General features: G+C 40.2%; 1 protein-coding gene across 2 annotated transcripts in view; it reads right to left on the bottom strand.

The window, feature by feature from the left end:
* Positions 1 to 23,391, bottom strand: part of ZFYVE16 (zinc finger FYVE-type containing 16) — a 645,028-nt gene that overhangs the window by 272,110 nt on the left and 349,527 nt on the right. For both annotated transcript variants that reach the window (XM_053701456.1, XM_053701457.1), the window contains one exon: positions 13,959 to 14,041. In XM_053701456.1, coding sequence (XP_053557431.1) covers positions 13,959 to 14,041 — 83 coding nt within the window. The remainder of the gene's footprint in view (positions 1 to 13,958; positions 14,042 to 23,391) is intronic.

Raw genomic sequence — 23,391 nt, 5'->3', positions numbered from 1 at the left:
GTCTCCAGACCGACTTGGACTGGGCAAAAGCTCCCTCTTGTTTTGTATTAGAGGAAGTTGATGCCGCACTCGCCTTGAAGTTTAGAAAGGCACGAAAATTAGACTGTTTGGCCCTTGATTTGGACCTGTCCTGAGGAAGGGCATGACCTTTTCCTCCAGTGATATCAGAAATGATCTCCTTCAAACCAGGCCCGAATAGGGTCTGCCCCTTGAAAGGAATATTAAGCAGCTTAGACTTTGAAGTAACGTCAGCTGACCATGATTTAAGCCATAGCGCCCTACGCGCCTGAATAGCAAAACCAGAATTCTTAGCCGTTAGTTTAGTCAAATGAACAATGGCATCAGAAACAAAAGAATTGGCTAGCTTAAGTGCTCTAAGCTTGTGAAGTATATCATCCAATGGGGTCTCTACCTGTAAAGCCTCTTCCAGAGACTCAAACCAGAAGGCCGCAGCAGCAGTGACTGGGGCAATGCATGCAAGGGGCTGTAGAATAAAACCTTGTTGAATAAACATTTTCTTAAGGTAACCCTCTAACTTTTTATCCATTGGATCTAAGAAAGCACAACTGTCCTCGACAGGGATAGTAGTACGCTTAGCTAGTGTAGAAACTGCTCCCTCCACCTTAGGGACCGTTTGCCCTAAGTCCCGTGTGGCGGCATCTATTGGAAACATTTTCTTAAAAATAGGAGGGGGAGAGAACGGCACACCTGGTCTATCCCATTCCTTAGTAATAATTTCTGTAAACCTTTTAGGTATTAGTAATAATTTCTGTAAACCTTTTAGGTATTGGAAAAACATCAGTGTAAACAGGTACTGCATAGTATTTATCCAATCTACACAATTTCTCTGGCACTGCAATTGTATTCACAGTCATTCAGAGCAGCTAAAACCTCCCTGAGCAACACGCGGAGGTGTTCAAGCTTAAATTTAAATGTTGATATCTCAGAATCAGGTTGAATCCTCTTCCCCGAGTCAGAAAAATCACCCACAGAAAGAAGCTCTCCTTCCTCAGCTTCTGCATATTGCTTTCCTCGTAACCCAGGTAGTCTGGATAATACCGCTGACAGTGTATTATCCATGACTGCCGCCATGTCTTGTAAAGTAAACGCCATGGGCGCGCTAGATGTACTTGGCGCCTCTTGAGCGTGAGTCCCTTGAGTGGGATTTAAAGGTTCTGACACGTGGGGCGAGTTAGTCGGCATAACTTTCCCCTCGTCAGATTCCTCTGGTGATAAATTTTTTAAAGACAGAATATGGTCTTTATTACTTAAAGTGAAATCAGTACATTTGGTATACATTCTAAGAGGGGGTTCCACCATGGCTTCTAAACATAATGAACAAGGAGTTTCCTCTATGTCAGACATGTTTAAACAGACCAGCAATGAGACCAGCAAGCTTGGAAAACACTTTAAAGCAAGTTAACAAGCAAAAAATAAAAACGGTACTGTGCCTTTAAGAAAAATAAAAAAGGTCAGAATTTGAAAAACACTGAAAAAAAGCAGTAAATCAAACGAAATTTTTACAGTGTGTATAATAAGCTAACAGAGCATTGCACCCACTTGCAAATGGATGATTAACCCCTTAGTTTAAAAAACGGATAAAAAAAACGATAGACGTTTTTTTAACAGTCACAACAAACTGCACAAACACATGTCTACACAGTGGGAGGCCTAAGAAAACTGTTTCTAGGTAAATTTAAGCCAGCCATGAGGAAAAAACTAGGCCCCAATAAAGTTTTATCACCAAAACATATATAAAAACGTTTAAGCACTCCCAGCAAACGTTTTATATGACAGGAATTAAAAAATAATAAGAGTATTACCTCTGACAGTAAGCATGATACCAGTCGCTATTAAATCACTGTAATCAGGCTTACCTTAAATAAATCTGGTATCAGCAGCATTTTCTAGCATTTACATTCCTCTAGAAAAAAATTAAACTGCACATACCTCATAGCAGGATAACCTGCACGCCATTCCCCAGCTGAAGTTACCTCTCCAGTTATGTGTGAGAACAGCAATGGATCTTAGTTACAACCTGCTAAGATCATTAGAGACCACAGGCAGATTCTTCTTCTATTTTCTGCCTGGGACCAAAATAGTACAACTCGGGTACCATTTAAAAATAACCTTTTGAATTGAAGAAAAAACAACTATATTTCACCACATCTCTCTTACTGCTTCCATGCTTGTCGAGAGTTGCAAGAGAATGACTGGAGGTGGCAGTTAGGGGAGGAGCTATATAGACAGCTCTGCTGTGGGTGATCCTCTTGCAACTTCCTGTTGGGAAGGAGAATATCCAACACAAGTAATGGATGATCCGTGGACTGGATACACCTTACAAGAGAAAAGGTAGCCTCTTAATTGTTTGCTCAGAAAAACTCACCTCCGCTAATCCATAGCGATACATATTTTTATCAATGCCTCCAATGTATCTGGCATGTCAATATGTGAAAGTTCATCTTTAAAGGGACAGTCAACACCAGAATTTTTGTTGTTTTAAAAGATAGATAATCCCTTAATTACCAATTCCCCAGTTTTGCATAACCAACACAGTTATAATTATACACATTTTACCTCTGTAATTACCTTGTATCTAAGCCTCAGGAGACTGCCCCCTTATTTCAGTTCTTTTGACAGACTTGCAGTTTAGCAAATCAGGGCTGTCTTCATGGTAAATTCACATGCATGAGCTCAATGTTATCTATATGAAACACGTGAACTAATGCCCTCTAGTGGTGAAAAACTATCAAAATGCATTTAGATTAGAGGCGGCCTTCAAGCTCTAATAAATTAGCATATGAACCTCCTAGGTTTAGCTTTCAACTAAGAATACCAAGAGAACAAAGCAAAATTGGTGATAAAAGTAAATTGGAAAGTTGTTTAAAATCACATGCCCTATTTGAAACATGAAAGGTTTTTTTGGACTTGACTGTCCCTTTAAGGTTGTCAGACAGTGCAACTCTGAATTGTTTTTTTAAGCTAAGTTGGTTCCATTCTGAATCTGTAGACCACATTTGAAATTTAGCAACATACTCTTCTACCTGTCTCCGGCCTTGTTTTAAGGCTCTAAGAGCTGTTTCTGCGGTTAGTTGTTTATGGGTGTCATCATAGAGAGTAGCCATGGCTAAGAAGAATTCCTCTAAGGAATTTAGAATAGGTGCGTTAGACTCAAAAGCTCCTGTGATCTGCCGACAAGCAGAGGAAGTGAGTGATGAAGCTGATACAGCTGACAGGCAGAGAGAGAGAAATCCTCCAGACGTAGCAGAGTAAACAATTAGCCGTGTATCTGAGAAAAACTGAAAAAATCTCTGGTCGAAGTAGAGAGGGAGCTATCTTGCAGGTTGTAGAAAGAGGTAGGTAAATGCCACAACACAAATCCAATAGTGAGAGAACGTGAAGAGGAAGATATCTGATGCACAGACACTTGCAAACTTCAAGCAATTAGTGCTTGCTGAACACAGCTGATATAGGAAGAAAGTGATCTGGGAGGAGCATGATTTTAAAAGTAAAGGTGGATCATAACAGAAACTTAAGAAGCAGCAGTGATAAGACTGCTGCTCCTTAACTCCTCCGCCATCTCTAAAGTGGCGAAAAGCATTTATCTCGAGCAAATACAAATCGGGATGATTGACACTCCCTGCTAGCGGATGATTGTGCAATGATAAATGCCGACAGCATATGCTGTCTGCATTTATCGATGTTGAGCGGACATGAACCCCAACAGCGGGTCATGTGCGCCTGACATTTAATAAATCTATCCCAGTCTCTCTTCTTCCGTTAATATGGCGTCCAGCCCAATAACCAATATATGAAAGTGTGGAGGGCTTAAATACTGCAATATTCATTATGAGACAAATTTACCCCACACCGGTTATAAGTAGAAGCCTGCAACAACCTGTCGTGTCCTCCAAGAGAAATACACCAGGGTTCCATTTCCATTTGTGGTAAGTCTGCACAAGTGGGAATACCATGTCACAGAGGGAGTAGAGACCAGTTTGTTGAGCATAATTGGGAAGCTCCATTAATCAGGGTAGAAATAACCGGTGAGGTCTTTGCCAGTATGCGTGTTGCAGCGTTTTGGGATAGCGAAAAAAAAATCTAGCAACCTGGAACTGGGACTCCGGTATAGGCCAACATCTGTGTGGGGCGGCTCTCTATACTCCGTTCTATATTTCCATCCCGTTATCACACTCATGATCTCTGCAGAATCCTTGATGGTAGGTTTACCAGGGGGTAAGAAGCAAGCGCTGGGCCCCGGAGCGCCCCCAATCCCACTCTATGAAAGGAGGTTTAGGATAACTGGTTGTACGCGAATACAGGACATCGTTATGGTGGAGCCCTGATAAAGTGTTACTTCTAGGGCAGCATGGTGGCTATCAAGTAGGGTGGTGAAGTTCTTTTAGAAAATGCTCAAAGTTCCATAGTGACCTTCTGCAGCTGTTGTTAGGCAGGTGTTGGAGGTGCAATTTCAAGCGAAAGACAACACACGTGGGAGGTGGTTCACACCGAGAAAAAACAGAGTAAGCCGCCTGGAGTTAGCAGAAGGGCCTCAGCCGTGGTTAACGTCTTGGACCAAGAGTGCGAGTAGTATCTTTAAAATGAAAACCTTAGGGAAGTATCACATTTTAGGATCCCAAAGCTTGTAAATTCATAGGCGAAATCATAGCTGTAAAAGGAAATTTTCTGTTTATTTAGCACGAAAAGTGGAGCAAGCTCACAATACCCGCGTCTAAACATGGCTGCCAACCGGAAGTTCCCCCGTAGTAGGATTTCTTAAATATCTAATATATGTATTTTTTAACTGCCGTAGTAAGAGATCTTACTTTTCTTTAAAAAAAAATATGTAATCCCTATAATCATAGGTCCGAGATTACCCCCCTAAGTACTACCCAGAACATCATTTTGGTTAATTAAGTGGTGTATGTTGACTGTTCCACAAATATCTTAGAGAAATGGCAGAAATTTAGAAGTCTACATGATTATATAAGTGGGTTCGAAAAACTTCCACTTTCCAAAATTGGGGGAGGGGGGGTGTCTGGTGTTGCCATGTTTTAAGTAAGACAGGGGCATGGTCAGATAGGGTAATATCTAATGCGAGGTAAGGGTCTCTGAAATTAAAAAGTAATCTATTCGCAATAGGGTATGTTTTGTATTGGAAAGACATGTACAATCTCTAACTCTGGATTTCTTTCCCTCCAAATATCAACAAGTGGTTAAATTTGGTCAGCATTCTTGATTCCTGCTTAGAAATGTTTAGTGAGCATATTAATTACGTATAGCATGTGCAGGATTTCTAAACTAATCTAATCTCCTCCCATCACCAGGGGAAGATCAATGTAATTCACAAGTTTTAGTCTGTAAGGGTTCAAAAAATTCTTTTAAAATAAATGTAATCCCATTAACTGTCAAGTGTTAAAAACATATCTCCATTTCTCATCCAGATCAGTACCTAATACAGAGTAGGAAAGGTTTTTTGTAAAAGAGAATCCAGCCTTCCTTCAATACTATTTAGGATGTGTTTTAACTAATATTGCTATGTCTAGATTTATTTATTTTAAATGTTTAAGAAGGGCTTTGCGTTAACAGGGGGGTGTGATGCCTCCAACATTCCATGTTATAATATAATGAGACATTTTTAAATACAGGCATGGGAGTATAAATTGGAAAGGAAAAGGAGGGAAAAAGCCTGAAAACCTTTCCAATCAGCTCCCAATAAGACAATAGGCTCGCCATGATCCAGTCACCCCTATGTTCCAAGTCCTCCAGAGAATAGGACTGACCCTGACCATCAATGTCACAAAGTCAGAGATATCCAGCCGGGAGTAGGCAAATTTCCATCTTGGTCTGCAGTGGGGGATCCATAGAAAAAGGGATCGACAAGGCACAATACATAAAAAAAAAAAAGAACAATACTTAAAAGAGAACATACAGAAATATAAGCGAGTAAACAAACCTTTCCTGACCAGGGGCACAGGAAGGAAACAAGTGCACTCTAGGCTATAGATAAAATATTAAGTGAAAAGCACACGCTCAATTATCCCAAACTGAAGTTTGAACTTTATTATAACTGCCCTACCCTCCCGAACACAACTAAACCCAAAACTGCCATCGAAATTACAAGTGGTACGAAAAGGTATTTACATATCTAAGATTCTGAATGAGAGAAAATGTACAAGACAAAAATGGACTCCCACTGAAGGAAGGGCCAGGGCAAATAATGTAGATACAGCAATGTCTCCACCTCTATCCTGATTAAGTTGAGGGGGAGAGTCCCCTTCAGATCTGCCTTTTTCTAGATATATCTAACGTGTTTGGGAATGTCAAAGAACTTCGGCCAGGCAAGGGCAAAAGATTTTCCCTTGCTCAACCAAGTTTTTGCATTGCAAACTGCTTTCTGCTTCTGGTGACCTCCAAGGAGTAGTCCTGGAAGAGTAGTAGGCTTCTGATTTCATAAGAGAATGGGGCCATTTTGTCTGTAGGATCTCCATGTACAGAGGAGAGAGCGCACAGGAGCAAGGTTTAAGGATCTTTGGTAGAATGTTTGCTGCAAATTCAACTAGTTCAGAGCTAGTGAATAAATTCCGGCAATCCAACCAGTCTCAGATTGTTTCTGCAGGACTGTTTCCTCCACGTCATCCAGTTTAGAAGATAGCAATGAATTCTGTTTTTGTAGATTGGCTTCATAGACAGGGAGTGGGAGGTCAGCAGTCCAGCATTATAGTACAGACATATTGGGAGAATAAGGAGCGGCACAACTAGCAGACAGGTTAAGCCTTTGTGTCTATAGCCCCCAGAGTATCTGTTCACAAGTAATGTCCACTGTGGTGGGGAGGAGTCACTATTGCAACAGAGATTCCAGCCTTGTAATAAAAGTTTCAGGTATCACTTATCCAAAGTCTCTGTAAACAGATCTGGATGTTTGGTAGCCCCAGGTAGCTTCAATACTGAGGCAGGGCCCCACGTGTATCCTCAGGCGGTAATGGCGGCTTTATGGGGAGGCCGTGTAGATATGGTCAAATGAACACCTATTCTGGCAGCTAGCAAACTTTGGCACTCAACGTTTGTAATGAGTGATCGTGGGATAGAGAGGCCACGTTGATACGGTACTTCCAGCAGGGGAGCCACTCTTGATGCTCCTTGCCGTGTGGTTTAGGCAGTCTAGGATGACCAGGCTTATAGAGTTGTGGTAATAAACAAAAAGCAGGGGTAATGGAACGGAGCTCCCACTCCCTGTTTCCATCCCGTGCGTCCGCCCACAGGAAGTCAGAGCATGCAATTTTAAAAAAACTTTCCAATTTACTTCTATAAATCAATTCTGCAATGCACTACTGGGAGCTAGCTGAAAACATTGGTAAGCCAATGACAAGAGGCATATATGTGCAGCCACCCACCAAGTTTTTAACAAAGGGTACCAAAAGAACAAAGCATATTAGATAATAGAAGTAAATTGGAAAGTTGGTTAAAATTATATGTGCTGTCTGAATCACAAAAGAAAAATTATGGATTTTCATGTCCCTTTAACTTCAACATCCAGGATAGCATTGAATCTGTTGTGCATGTCCTAGACAATGCTCAGTGCCTGGGCATTAGCCAGAAGTGTCTATCAGCCAATCAACATTATAACATTAAGACAAAAAAGGAAGGCGCCACAATAGTGCAGGGTCAATGGTGTCAGAAAAATTTCCCCACTCTGATATCCCGTACTTACAAGATACAAAGCACTAGATTAGTGCTGCATAAGCCTTCTGGGCTCTTACAGTCGCCCAGCAAACTGTTCCACGATATACTGCAAATTCCGCTGGAATGACTTGACACTGTAGCAACCAGTGTGTATAACTGTGGTGCTCACAGGACCGATCTGCTCCTCTGTATATCACACGTAGCTGATACCAACACAAATAATGGGTATAAATGGAATAAGGTTAATAAGTCTGTGGTAAGTCTAATATAGATAAAATAGACTTTATTTAAAAACAATATCAACACGACGTTTCACGGTATCAAACCATTTTTTCAAGTGCAATACAATTTCTAAAATAACCACGGAATATAAACGCTTCTCATCGTCCTCAGGGTCACACTGAGTCTGCGCTAGCATTCATCGCTTGATTGGTTACACATAGAGGTGTGTCAGTTACGTCAGTAGTTCATAATTTTCTTACGGCTTCTCTACACTGGTCAGTTTTTGGGCCCAATGGGCGAACTACTACTAGGATACACCCCCCCCAAAAAATCGGAAATACATTATACCACTACTAGCTCGCTACAATCATAATTATATATAATTCCAATTGTATAATCCTAAAAGGTAGTAACCATTGATATGTATTCTTGATGAATACCAGTGCAGACGCCAAATGTTTCTCCCCTGACTAATCATCTCCAGGCTCAGTCATTCTATACAGCGCAAACATCTAGTGAATTTCCCTTTATAATCTAACGAGTCATCTCTAAAGTCATTCACTCTACAGGAATATCATAACTAATTTATTATACTCATCCTGTAGTCAGGACTATATATCCTCTTATCATACATGTAGGGACCATATGATTCTAAGCAATATACTCCTGCTTTACAAATCTAGATACATGATACGTCGAAGAAAACACCAAATGCTTAATCTTGTGAGTACAAACAATATACCATATATCGTGGGACCTACTTTAGGATATCGCTAGTGATGGTATCTTCCATAAGAATATAATTCTTAAATTATAGACTATAGAAAATAGACATGTCTACTCAATACATACACCGGAAGGTAAATTCGGTTGAATAATATGTATTATATGATAAATGTATAAACATAGCTTGAATGGATTATCACATATATATATATATATATATATGTATATTAAAATAAAATATATTACCTGTAATATGTTGATTCTAGACCCTAAATATGAAACTATATACACTAATGATCTCCAAAATGACAGGATGCCCAGCTGTCCCTGTATACAATGTATAACAAAACTGTATCCCTATATAATTTTCTAAAACTATCCATAGCCAATTCCAAATCATTAGGTTCCTAGTGAACCCATATGACGTACTTATCCCTGCACTCTGTAACTTATTACGGTGAACCTATCTACATGTATATCACTAGAGGTTCTAAAGGGACAGTTCCATGAGAGTGTCATTGTAAGGTTCTATTCTAATCTATACTGAATTGTGAGTATGAAAAATGAAATAAAAAAGAAATAAAAATAACCATAATCTTCTCCAGGAATGATCCCTAATTATTGAACACTGCCATGTCAATGTTCTCACTGAAGTCCAAAAGGGTTCAACGTCTTTTATTTTCCATATCCAGTATGTTTCACGTTGGGGTAGGAAATAGACAATCTATATCTTAGACATTGGATTTGCACCATTTCTAATGGAAACATTCTAAAAAGATATGCACTTCAGCCTGAATGGCACTTGTTACCATGTCTTGGTATACTATGGTTTTTGTTTTATTTTTAAGGTTCCTCATGTGTTCACACCAATCCTCTTTTTCAGTGGTCCTAGAGGTCCTCCCTCACATATTGGAGTCCACATTTACAGCTCCAATAAATACGACCACAAAAGAGGAGTCACATGTAAAAATGTGTATCAATTTTTAACACTTCCCCAGAGGTATAGTGAGGGTCACAGTTATCTTTATCTGCCTACCGTGTATTTACATAACCCACAAAGGGGCTCTATTACATTTATAAAAAGCCAGATTTATACAGTCCTCCCCCACTATTCTTGTTTATATTTTTATTTTTATTTATAGTGGCAGTCTGAGTGTTTTTTCATTAGTACTTTACTGGGAGCTAATCTATTTTTTATAGTTGGAGCCCATCTAAAAGTACATACAGGTTGTTCATCTAACAGATCTTTAAGAATTGGATCTCCCTGAAGGATATGCCAATATTTTCTTAGGATATTTTTAATTTCCTCTGACTATTATTATAGTGTGTGATAAATCTCAAATTGTTCTTTTTGCCCTTTTTTGGCATTTTTCCTTGGTCCTCATGAGTTATGCAATTTGAATTTCCTTCCTCAGAGATAGTACTTGCTGTATTCTTCATTAATAAGTCCATTCCTATTAATATTTTGCGCTTTTATTTATACTATCCTCTATCAGCTCTAATGGGTATTGACTTCTCTAGGAACCTTTCTTTAAGGAGTTTGCGCCTGTTCATTGAATGTCACAAGATTTGTACAATTTCTCCTAATTCTACAGAATTGATTAAATGGAATGTTTGTTTTCCATGGTCTGTAGTGATTGCTATTGTAATTCAAATAACTGTTACTATCAACATCCTTAAAATGGGTACTAGTGATTATGTTGCCCTCTTTTATCCCCACTTGAGCATGAGATCTAAGAATTCTAATTGAGTCTTCTTCTATTTTATGTGTAAAAGATATACCCATATTATTACAGTTAAGGGACTTAGCAAAACATTCAGCTTCACTCTTTGTGCCCTCCCATATGAACAACAAATCGTCAATGAAACGGCCATAGAAGACCAGATTCGCCTTATGGGGGAGAGGAGTAGATGTACCTCTCTTCAAAAATCCCCATAAACAAGTTTGCGAAACTTGGGGCGAATCTGGTCACCATGGCCGTTTCCCTTGATCTGAATAAAAAAATTCCTCCTGGAACACAAAATAATTGTGCTCCAGGACAAATGCTATTGCGTCTAACAGAAATTTCCGCTGTCTATCTGGTAAATATATATCTCTTTTGAGAAAAGATTCAGCTGTTTCAATACCTATATGGTGTGAAATATTCGAATATAATGATGATACATCGCATGTCATTCAGATCACTTCCCTATTTTCTTTATTATTATTTGATATTTTGTAAATTAGATCTGGTGTATCCTTTATATAAGAATGAAGCATGAATACTGGGTTTTTTTAATAAGTTATCAACATATTCAGTCAATACCTATATATATGTGATAATCCATTCAAGCTATGTTTATACATTTATGATATAATACATATTATTCAACCGAATTTACCTTCCGGTGTATGTATTGAGTAGACATGTCTATTTTGCTATAGTCTATAATTTAAGAAGTATATTCCTTATGGAAGATACCATCACTAGCGATATCCTAAAGTAGGTCCACTGATATATGGTATATTGTTTGTACTCACAAGATTAAGCATTTGGTGTTTTCTTCGACGTATCATGTATCTAGATTTGTAAAGCAGGAGTATATTGCTTAGAATCATATAGTCCCCTACATGTATGATAAGAGGATATATAGTCCTGACTACAGGATGAGTATAATAAATTAGTTATGATATTCCTGTAGAGTGAATGACTTTAGAGATGACTCGTTAGATTATAAACGGAAATTCACTAGATGTTTGCGCTGTATAGAATGACCGGACCTGGAGATGATTAGTCAGGGGAGAAACATTTGGCGGTCTGCACTGGTATTCATCAAGGAATACATATCAATGGTTACTACCTTTTAGGATTATACAATTGGAATTATATATAATTATAATTGTAGCGAGCTAGTAGTGGTATAATGTATTTCCGATATTTGGGGGGGTGTATCCTAGTAGTTCGCCCATTGGCTCAAAAACTGACCAGTGTAGAGAAGCCGTAAGAAAATTATGAACTACTGACGTAACTGACACACCTCTATGTGTAACCAATCAAGCGATTGAATGCTAGCGCAGACTCAGTGTGACCCTGAGGGACGATGAGAAGCGTTTATATTCCGTGGTTATTTTAGAAATTGTATTGCACTTGAAAAAATGGTTTGATACCGTGAAACGTCGTGTTGATATTGTTTTTAAATAAAGTCTATTTTATCTATATTAGACTTACCACAGACTTATTAACCTTATTCCATCTATACCCATTATTTGTGGTTGGTATCAGCTACGTGTGATATACAGAGGAGCAGATCGTCCTGTGAGCACCACAGTTATACACACTGGTTGCTACAGTGTCAAGTCATTCCAGAGGAATTTGCAGTATATCGTGGAACAGTTTGCTGGGCGACTGTAAGAGTATATTCCTTATGGAAGATACCATCACTAGCGATATCCTAAAGTAGGTCCACGATATATGGTATATTGTTTGTACTCACAAGATTAAGCATTTGGCGTTTTCTTCGAAGTATCATGTATCTAGATTTGTAAAGCAGGAGTATATTGCTTAGAATCATATGGTCCCTACATGTATGATAAGAGGATATATAGTCCTGACTACAGGATGAGTATAATAAATTAGTTATGATATTCCTGTAGAGTGAATGACTTTAGAGATGACTCGTTAGATTATAAAGGGAAATTCACTAGATGTTTGCGCTGTATAGAATGACTGAGCCTGGAGATGATTCGTCAGGGGAGAAATATTTGGCGTCTGCACTGGTATTCATCAAGAATACATATCAATGGTTACTACCTTTTAGGATTATACAATTGGAATTATATATAATTATGATTGTAGCGAGCTAGTAGTGGTATAATGTATTTCCGATTTTTGAGGGTGTGTATCCTAGTAGTTCGCCCATTGGCCCAAAAACTGACCAGTGTAGAGAAGCCGTAAGAAAATTATGAATGAACTACTGACGTAAACGACACACCTCTATGTGTAACCAATCAAGCGATGAATGCTAGCGCAGACTCAGTGTGACCCTGAGGATGCCGAGAAGCGTTTATATTCCGTGGTTATTTTAGAAATTGTATTGCACTTGAAAAAACGGTTTGATACCGTGAAACATCGTGTTGATATTGTTTTTAAATAAAGTCTATTTTATCTATATTAGACTTACCACTGACTTTTTAACCTTATTCCGTATTATACACATTATTTGTGGTTGGTATTAGCTACGTGTGATATACAGAGGAGCAGATCGTCCTGTGAGCACCACAGTTATACACACTGGTTGTTACAGTGTCAAGTCATTCCAGAGGAATTTGCAGTATATCGTGGAACAGTTTGCTGGGCGCAGAAGGCTTATGCAGCACTAATCTAGTGCTTTGTATCTTGTAAGTACGGGATATCAGAGTGGGGAAATTTTCTGACACCATTGACCCTGCACTATTGTGGCGCCTTCTTTTTTGTCTTATCTTTGAATCTACAGGATTGTACTCCAACCACTTTCTGAAGAAGCAGCCTGCCATAATTATACACTACCCTCTACTGGGACACTAAGGTTAATATTCTCTGATTGTGGGAATACCTCATTTCTTGAAGCAAGGTTATATCAGCGGACTGATAAGTGCTACTTGCATTTTATGAATTTTTATTTTTGATATATGTTTTTGATGTATGTATATTCTTTTTCATGACACCTTTATTGTTGATTGATAATTTAACATAGGGAGATACAGTGGCTTACTCCACAATTCGGTATCACTCCATTTATTATTAATAGCACATATCTGGCACATTCACTGTGACACATTTATGTATTTAGAGTTTTTATTATTTGGCACTGATTTATCAATTAACCATATATAGCACGTAATTGGTGCATCCAATTCAACATATTTTTATGTTACATTTGTTTGATTATAACATTGTTTTAGGGGAATTTAAAAAAAAAAAAAAAAAAACAGGCTATTTGCAACTCTTTGCACTAGTTTTTGCCATCTTCAGGAAAAAGAAGAAGAAAAGGTGTGCTTTGGACCTTCTGGTGGGTAGAAAAACATGTGGCCAGAACACAAAAGCGCTCCTTGGAGGGAAGAACAGCAGACAGAGGGTACTCTGTAATCTTTTTTTAGAAGATGTATTAAATGTATATATAACAGCTAAACATTTATATGCTGCCCTTAAGGCTTTTAAAATATTGTTATGCAGCACCCATATGTGTTGACTATCACTTAAATAGATTATTGAGAATGCTTTAGTACAATGTCACTCAGCTTGCTTGTGATTAAAGGTTATCTACAGATTTCTTTCCAGTTAAAAAGAAAATAATTAAAAAGTACTTACAGTGAGTAAATTGATTATAGTATGTCCTATTTCTCCAAATGAAGACTTCCGACATCTTTTACTCGTCAAAGGACAAGGATACACTTAAAAAAAGAAAAATCCCAAAACAGATAAAAAAACATTTTTTCCTCCTACACATTTTTAATAATGCACTCAAGGTAATATATGAGATATATAGATAAATATATTTAATTTATATTTAATTTTACACTATATGGATATTGGAGTATAAAACAGAAAAAAAGGCGAATCCCCACATCAAGGTAGCAAAACACTTAATAAAATAATACATGTTAAAACACTTACAAAAGTGTGATCAATCGTTTTCAGTAACATAAAATACAACAGCGGTCAGCTCCACCTGTTTCCCTGGGTCCCGGTTATGGATCACCTGGATTTGAACAGTCTGTAACAATCAATGTCAGAGTCTGGAACCGCTTGTACCTCTCTTTCCGTCTACGTGTTTGTTTACCTCTGTGCAAACTTTGTCAAGAGTGTTTTGCTACCTTTACGTGGGGATGCGCCTTTCTTTCTGTTTTGTACTCCGATATCTATAACGTGATAGCATATACGGCAGCACCCCCAAAAGGAAGGATCACAGAAACAACGATTGATTGGCCTACAAAGACTCCAGCTTGAATTAACTTTTGAGCTGATGTGTATGGTGGAGACTGGTAACATATAGACACTGTTTTTTATATGCTTTTGTCATTAAGAACATTATACTGATCACCTTAGCGTGATCCATAACAGAAATGGGACCGAGTATTGATATCCTGTTACAATTGCATTCCTAACAATTTTTATTAATTTATGGTCTATATACCTGTCATAATATTTATTTATTATCTTACTCCATTCACTTATCCAATCAGCACTGCAATATTTTGTTTAGTGTTTATTTTACACTATAGTTTACTAGTCGGCTAGTAAAAGCTTCTAGGCTAAAAGGTAAAATCTTACCAGTTCACTCAATGTTATAAGACAAAAAAAAAAAAGTAATTTTTTTTTGCTTGTCCAAGGATAGTGGAAATTTCAAGATATAACAACATTAACATGGTAAGTTTTAGAAGGGTGGTAAGTCTGATGAATAGAAACATTTTGTAATTTTGGGACATATTTCAGAATTAAGAACATTTTCTACAGAACCTTAAATTCCATATTTTCAAACCATGTTTGGTATTTTACTAGGACAGACTTTTTTGTTATGCGACTGGTTGCTATTTCGTTCTATTGGTTGTGAGTCCACAACTGGATTCTTTACACTGGGAAATTATATCAACTGACCACCAGGAGGAGGCAAAGAACCCCACACTAAAGCTCAAGTATTTCTCCCACTTTCCTCTCTCCCCCAGTATTTCTTTGTCTCGTCAAGGAGCTAGGTATGGACAGAGGTACTCTTCATCAAAGAAAGTTTTCCCCCCCTCAACAGATAGTTCCTAGAAGAGAGGGATTAGAAGGATACTGCTTTGGGGTGTAATGTCTTTTGTAAAGTTCATTCCTCTGGGCTAGCTATGGAAGTCGCTGGGAAGTTCCTCTTTTTTGCTTTCTGCCCTGGTGTCATGTGAGTGTTATCTTTTGCTGCTAAGTTAGCAGTGCATGTTTGCTCCGGCACAGGTTAAATGTTGTGTACAGTTCATGTTGGAGTTTTATGCAATACTTTATTAATATTTCAGAAATGAGGCTGCAGTAGATCAAATTTGCAGGGTTGCCACATGGTTGTCCTTACACACGCTAACAAAAGTTTTTTTCTCAGCTGAGCCTGCCTTTGGGAGAATTTTTTTTTCAAGTAACAGTAGATGTTAACTAGGTGGCCTACTGTGTTCATCCCATCCATTCTTTATGTAGACTTCTCAGCTTGGGTATTGGTTCCCAAGTGTGAAGAATCCAGTCGTGGAATAATTTATTCTTACCTGATAAATTTCTTTCTTTCTTGGTTCTGAGTCCACAACCCCCCCAGTTATTTGATGTGACAGTTTTAGTTTGCATCCCATTTTTTTCCTTTCCTTTCTTTCTTAATCTCGGCTTTTAAAATACTGGGAGAGAGAGGGAAGTGGAAGGGATACAAGAGCTTTAGTGTGGGGTACTTTGCCTCATCCTGGTGTAAAGAATAGAGTTGGGGACTCTGACAACAAAGAAATAATTAAATGTATCAAGTAAGAATAAATTATGATTTTACAAGTAGTTCTTCTTCCATGGAAATAAAGTAGTTGCTTCAATAATGCAACTCTGGAAACTGCTGAATGTTATTACAACCATCTTTAACAAAGGAGGGGGGGGGTGAGACAGGCAAAAACTCACACTACTTCCAGAAAGTCTACAATCATTTAGTCTTTAGATTATGGTTCCATATTTTTTTTTAAAGGAAATAAATTAAATATCTATTAAAAAGCTTGACAGGACAAGCTTCTTAGAGATGTAGAGACTACGTTGTGGTAAAGTAATACGTTTTCTGTTTTGTAAATCACTATCACTCTGTTAGTCTGAGAACTGTTGGTTCAAATTCTGCTATACACTATGCTGTCTTTACTATAATGAACTATAATGCTGGGGGGCGTAGTTAGCCAGCAAGCTGAGCCGACGTTCATAGCTGCTGCTCCGCAAAAAAAACAACCTATCTAGATTGTGCAAAAGAGTGAGGATTTCAGGCTGTAAAGTTACCAGCAATTGCCCAACAGAGGAGATTACTTGCTAGACTACCCAGAGTGATCGAGAGCCGATGACAGCTCACGCCATTTTGGGCTAAGAGGAGTGCTGGCGTCAGAGCCCACAACTTGGGAGACAGAACACCACTTTGCCACCGCAGCCGCAACGAAGCCCACAACCCGACCCTGTCAGGCTCACCGTCGGACACGAAGCTCATAGAAGCCTCCGGCACAGTAAGAACTCCAATTAGCAGCGAGGCCTGCACTGCCCAACGTAGCGATCCGACGGTGCTGAAGACGGCCTGGGCAACTCTCCGCGGCCTAAGTGAAGCACATTGAGGCCTCAGAAGGACTGATCTGGCACAAAGTTAGCCCCCTGACACTGGGGCAGTCACGAAATTGGCCTCCCACGGTTAGCAAGAACCAACATCCTTCTCTCCAAGTGTGCGCCCGGCCTACCCCTCTCCAGTTCTTTAGCACCAGGCCCGCACTGAAGGCCTACCGAGGGACCACCTGACCTTAAGGGGAGTTTGGAGCTAAGCTCCGGTAGCACAATTCTATAAGGGAAAGGATAATAACTGGACTGTAGGCCTGCCAGAGATCCCCTGTATACATAGTAATATCTGCCTACCCTGCAACATAGACAGAGGACTGCAAGTCATATCAGGGGCAACACTGCGCCAAACTCCCTGCTTAATAACCCCTATTGGCCAAAGGGGTAGAGAGACCTAGCTAGGCTGCAGAGATAAGCTAGCCAGCCTTAAGTGCCCGAGACAGAAGCTAAAGCTCACCCATAACAGCCTGAGAGGCCTAGGGGACCAGCGAATGGCAGATAGATTAACTGTTAACACACTTGCACACCCTTTAACGTTTGTTTTACCTTGATTTACCCTTAAGCAATAACCTGGGGTGATTAAGTGGAAGGACCCCCATCTGTATGGGTACATCCTATTGAGAAAAATCCGCCCTCACAATAACTGCAGCAGTGTTTCTCACCGGAGGCCCTGATCCTCTCCAGCATGTAACTAACATCTAAAGCCTGTATCCCCGCCAGTCCCCGCACTCAACGCAGCATACCTAAGACTAGAAACGGTTCTCTAAAAGATATATTTACTCTGCCAACCATATCATGTCTCACTCATTTAAGAGAAAGCAGAAATTCCACTCCACTCCTAAAAGAACAGTAGTGGACCATTTTCAACATCTGGCCAGAGCAGCCCGCACAGGCTCAGACGATTAAGGTTTGGACACTGGAAGCCTTTCAGATGCCCAGATGGGCACTACCCTAACTTAACAGGTTTCTCATCTCCTGTCAGCTGCCAAACTCTCTAACAACAAGATGGACTCTATCAAATCGCTATTAGCATACCACCACAAGTCCCTCAAGAAAATTTGACAGATCCCATGCTGACCGGAAGAGGGATACTGGTATTATTGGAGAGCGCACAGAAGCGCTGGAACGCAAGCAAGAGGACCTGATGATAGATCATACCAACCTTCCGAGTTACTCACAGAACCTGGCGGGCCAAATATCTGACCTAGAGATGAAACTAGCTGACCTTGAGGATAGATTGCGTCGCAAAAACATACGCATAAAGGGAGTCCCAGAGAAAGTTCTACCTCAAGACCTTGAAAACTACCTATAAGATCTCTTTCGGGCGGTCCTGGGATCTGATCTTGGCAAAGAAACCCTTATTGATAGAGCCCATTGAGCCTTGAGACCAAGATCAGCAGAAAAAGTCCAGAGATGTCATCACCAGACTCCACTATTATACCTACCGGGAAAAGCTACTCAGAGCCCTAGCTAAAGATAAGGTCTTGCCGGACAAATTTGCTGAACTCCAAGTCAACCCAGACCTTTCACCGCACACGCTCCAACTCCGAAGGCACTATCAACCCTTCACCAAAATAATGAGGGACAAGGGTCTTAAAAACAGATGGGGGTTTCCGGTGAGGCTATTTATCACAAGAGAAGGACAACAATACATTGCCTCTACCCCGCAACAAGCACGAGAACTATTTCAGAAGTGGGATTATCTCCCTCCAGACCCTGAAGACTCCTCTACGAGCTCCACCAAGGCCTATGATCTCAGAGCATCAGCGGCAGAATGGAGGCCACTGCCAGGAAGCTCCCACGATCAAAGGACCCTAATTCTGCTGAGGCAGGCTGTATTACCTCACAGATGACAAAGGGCTTTTCAGTAATGGACCTTCTAAACGACCCTCAGAAAGAAACAGACGACAGATGAAGATGGGTGAGATCAGCAATAAGTGTAAAGTGTCTGTTATAATTGAACCTTAGACAATTTTTTGAGTATTTAAATATATGTAAGTAAGAATTTGTTATAGTTATAAATATTTAAAATGTTAGTCAAAAGGATGTTTCTTTACAAACCAAAACACAAATAAAAACAAAAATTCTCTTAGTAAGGTAGAGTTCAAGAATAGGTTGATCTCCCCCTCTTTAAGATCTAAGAATTATAGAAGGTATTCTTAGGGCCAACACAACCGGGTCATCCTATCCGATAGTTTATGTGACATGCTCTAATGTGTAATTACCATAGTCAGAATAATTTACTGCAACTATAGGAGACATTTGGAAGAGGTCAATCCTAAGGTTAGAGGGGATTGATAGCTGTCTACATAGTAGACGGTTGTTACAATACTGAAACATACGAACAGCTAGTAACCCCGCCCGACCATGTGTTACCTCGCAGAGGGCACGGGCCAAAACAGCAACAATTGAGAAATACCTCCTACATTACCATTTCAGAGAGTGGGATAATGGTCTGTGCCCTCACGGGAGAGATATCACGATCTGTCAGGTACTAGATGAAATAAGTGTAATTAGGAGTGATCTTGACGGATACTGGTGGTTGGACAAAACGCAAGGGTTGGTGGTCTCCCCCCTCTCCATGACTCATTACCACAGGAGCTGATTTGGGTTCTGACGTAGCCCAGGTTCGCCATTTGATCATTTGGGGGTGGGGAGATCGCAATCACACTCAAAATAATTAATTGTGCATGGATACATGGTTGCTATAACAATTGCCAGGTTAAATTGTTGACCCGCTTAAGAAAGCTGACAAATGTTTTGTTTTAATATGTTCTGTTTGGGTTAATTAGCCTTGTCTAAAGCTTATTGACTAATTAAATAAGTTTAAGTTTAAGTATGCTATATCAATATGTTATGTGACTGGCGGGGAGAGCGGCATCTTCTTGCTAATCTCCCCCCCAATAACTTAACTGTGTTCTTCCAGGTTGCGCCCTGACAGAACATTCATTGCGAAAGTGTGTATTTATCACTTTTAATCAGTCTCCAAGACTACTGAGACTCTTTATTAAAAGAGATATTCAGATATCTAGCTCTTTGCACCAAACTAGTACAAGACTTTAAATCTTTATCTAACAATCCCCTAGAAATCTCCCCCCCTCTCCCTACCCGATAACATGGCCCAGATCAGGTTGGCCACACTTAATGCCCAGGGATTGAATTCCCCCACAAAGCGAAAACTTCTACTACGCTATCTCCTGACACATAAGATACACTTGATGTTCCTCCAGGAGACTCACTGGACGGGGGGTTCCCAGGGCTTAAAGAACTCCCTGTATTATTCAATCTGTGAGTTGGCCTCTAAGTCTGAAGAGAAAAAAAAGAGGAGTGGCTATCCTAATTAGCAGGGACTTAGCATATAAACTAGAATATATTGAAAAAGATGAGGAAGGTCGCTTTCTCATAGCTGTTTGTACCCTAAATGACGTTCTATTTACCCTAGTCACGGTATAGGCTCCAAACACTAAGCAGTTACTTTTCCTATGAAAACTCTTGGGACGTATAGACCAACTCAAAAGAGGGCATCTGATTATTGGGGGGGTGACGAACCTAGTATGGGACCCTACACTGGACAAGCAATCTACCCCGACACCACAAACTGACAGAAATATATCGTCTACTTCCAATGCCTTTTGCAAACTCATGTACAAAAATAACCTGTATGATATATGGCGATGTTTATCACCTTCAGAAAAAAAGACTTCACGCACTATTCAAAGGCCCATAACTCTTATTCGCGGATAGATTACCTGCTATGTGACTCGTGGACATTAGATAGATTTAGTAACCCCAGCATTAAGACATGCACCTGGTCAGATCATGACATGGTCTGCACAGACTTCACTTTACTACAGTCACTGACCACCAGACTCTCTTGGAAACTCCCTGAGCAGTGTCTGTCTGAAACAGAAATCCCGGAACTCAGAGACTACACAGGAGTTCTTAGAACATAACGATGTAGGGCACACAAGCATAGATATAGTAAAGGCATACCTTTGAGGATACTTCATCAAGAAAACAGCATGTTCCCGTAAGGCAGGGAGACATCCTCTAGCTAAACTCTATGGAGACCTCTGCACACTTGAGACATCTAACAAGGCAGACCCTAGGCCCCTAATAGCTCAGCAGATAGGACTCATTAGGGAGGAAATCTCTCGACGAGAAACCCAAAGGGTACAGGAGAACTTACATAGGCTCAGACAAACATACTACTATAAAGGAAAAAGGGCGGATAGGCTCCTGGCGAATAAGCTTCGTAAGCGCATGCAGCAACAAAGGATAGCATTATTTAAAACTCCCAGAGGCACGGTCCACTCACCAAGAGACATAGGCAAAGCTTTCGCAAACTATTACTCCTCCCTATACAACATAGGAGACACAGCGGCAATCGCTGGGGCGAGCTTCAGCACTATCCAATAATTCTTGGAGGGGCTTAACCTGCCCACATTGCTCGCGGAAGCTAGAGCTGAGCTGGAAAGCTCACTTACACTAGATGAGAAAAAAAAAATGTATGCTTACCTGATAAATTTCTTTCTCTTGTGGTGTATCCAGTCCACGGGTTCATCCATTACTTGTGGGTATTCTCCTTCCCAACAGGAAGTTGCAAGAGGACACCCACAGCAGAGCTGTCTATATAGCTCCTCCCCTAACTGCCACCCCCAGTCATTCAACCGAAGACAAGCAAGAAAAAGGAGAAACTATAGGGTGCAGTGGTGACTGTAGTTTAAAAATAAAAAACACCTGCCTTAAAATGACAGGGCGAGTCGTGGACTGGATACACCACAAGAGAAAGAAATTTATCAGGTAAGCATAAATTTTGTTTTCTCTTGTAAGGTGTATCCAGTCCACGGGTTCATCCATTACTTGTGGGATACCAATACCAAAGCTTTAGGATGTAGGGGGGGACAAGGCAGGAACTTAAACGGAAGGCACCACTGCCTGCAAGACCTTTCTCCCAAAAATAGCCTCCGAGGAAGCAAAAGTATCAAATTTGTAGAATTTAGAAAAAGTATGAAGCGAAGACCAAGTCGCCGCCTTACAAATCTGTTCAACAGAGGCCTCATTTTTAAAGGCCCATGTGGAAGCTACCGCTCTAGTGGAATTAGCTGTAATTCTTTCAGGAGGCTGCTGGCCAGCAGTCTCATAAGCTAAACGGATTATGCTTCTCAGCCAAAAATAAAGAGAAGATGCCGAAGCCTTTTGGCCTCTCCTCTGTCCAGAGTAGACAACAAACAATGCAGATGCTTGACGAAAATCCTTAGTAGCTTGTAAATAAAACTTTAAAGCACGAACCACGTCAAGGTTGTGTAATAGACGTTCCTTCTTTGAAGAAGGATTAGGACACAGTGACGGAACTACAATCTCCTGATTGATATTCTTATTAGATACCACCTTAGGAAGAAGTCCAGGTTTGGTACGCAACACTACCTTATCTGTATGGAATATCAGATAAGGGGAATCACACTGTAAGGAAGATAACTCTGAAACTCTTCGAGCCGAAGAGATAGCTACCAAAAACAGAACTTTCCAAGATAAAAGCTTGATATCTATGGAATGCAGAGGTTCAAACGGAACCCCTTGAAGAACTTTAAGAACTAAATTTAAACTCCATGGCGGAGCAACAGGTTTAAACACAGGCTTGATTCTAACTAAAGCCTGCCAAAACGCCTGAACGTCTGGAACATCTGCCAGACGCTTGTGCAGAAGAATAGACAGAGCAGAAATCTGTCCCTTTAAGGAACTAGCTGACAATCCCTTCTCCAATCCTTCTTGGAGAAAAGATAATATCCTAGGAATCCTGACTTTACTCCATGAGTAACCCTTGGATTCACACCAATGAAGATATTTACACCATATCTTATGATAGATTTTCCTGGTGACAGGCTTTCGAGCCTGAATTAAGGTATCAATGACCGACTCGGAGAAACCAAATTTTGATAAAATCAAGCGTTCAATCTCAAAGCAGTCAGTCACAGAGAAATTAGATTTGGATGTTTGAATGGACCTTGGAGTAGAAGGTCCTGCCTCAGCGGCAGAGTCCATGGTGGAAGGGATGACATGTCCACCAGATCTGCATACCAAGTCCTGCGTGGCCACGCAGGTGCTATCAAAATCACTGAAGCTCTCTCCTGCTTGATCTTGGCAATCAGACGAGGGAGGAGAGGAAATGGTGGGAACACATAAGCCAGGCTGAAGGACCAGGGCACTGCTAGAGCATCTATCAGCACTGCCTGGGGATCCCTTGACCTGGACCCGTAACAGGGAAGCTTGGCGTTCTGACGAGACGCCATCAGATTCACTTCTGGTTTGCCACATAGTTGAATCAGCTGGGCAAATACCTCCGGATGGAGCTCCCACTCCCCCAGATGAAAAGTCTGCCGACTTAGAAAATCCGCCTCCCAGTTCTCTACTCTACTACTGGGATATGGATAGCTGAGAGATGGCAAGAGTGAAC

The sequence above is a fragment of the Bombina bombina genome, chromosome 2, assembly GCF_027579735.1.
Source record: "Bombina bombina isolate aBomBom1 chromosome 2, aBomBom1.pri, whole genome shotgun sequence".
Classification (NCBI taxonomy): domain Eukaryota; kingdom Metazoa; phylum Chordata; class Amphibia; order Anura; family Bombinatoridae; genus Bombina; species Bombina bombina.
The sequence above is the reverse complement of the archived record's forward strand: the minus strand, read 5'-3'. Positions and strand labels throughout refer to the sequence as shown.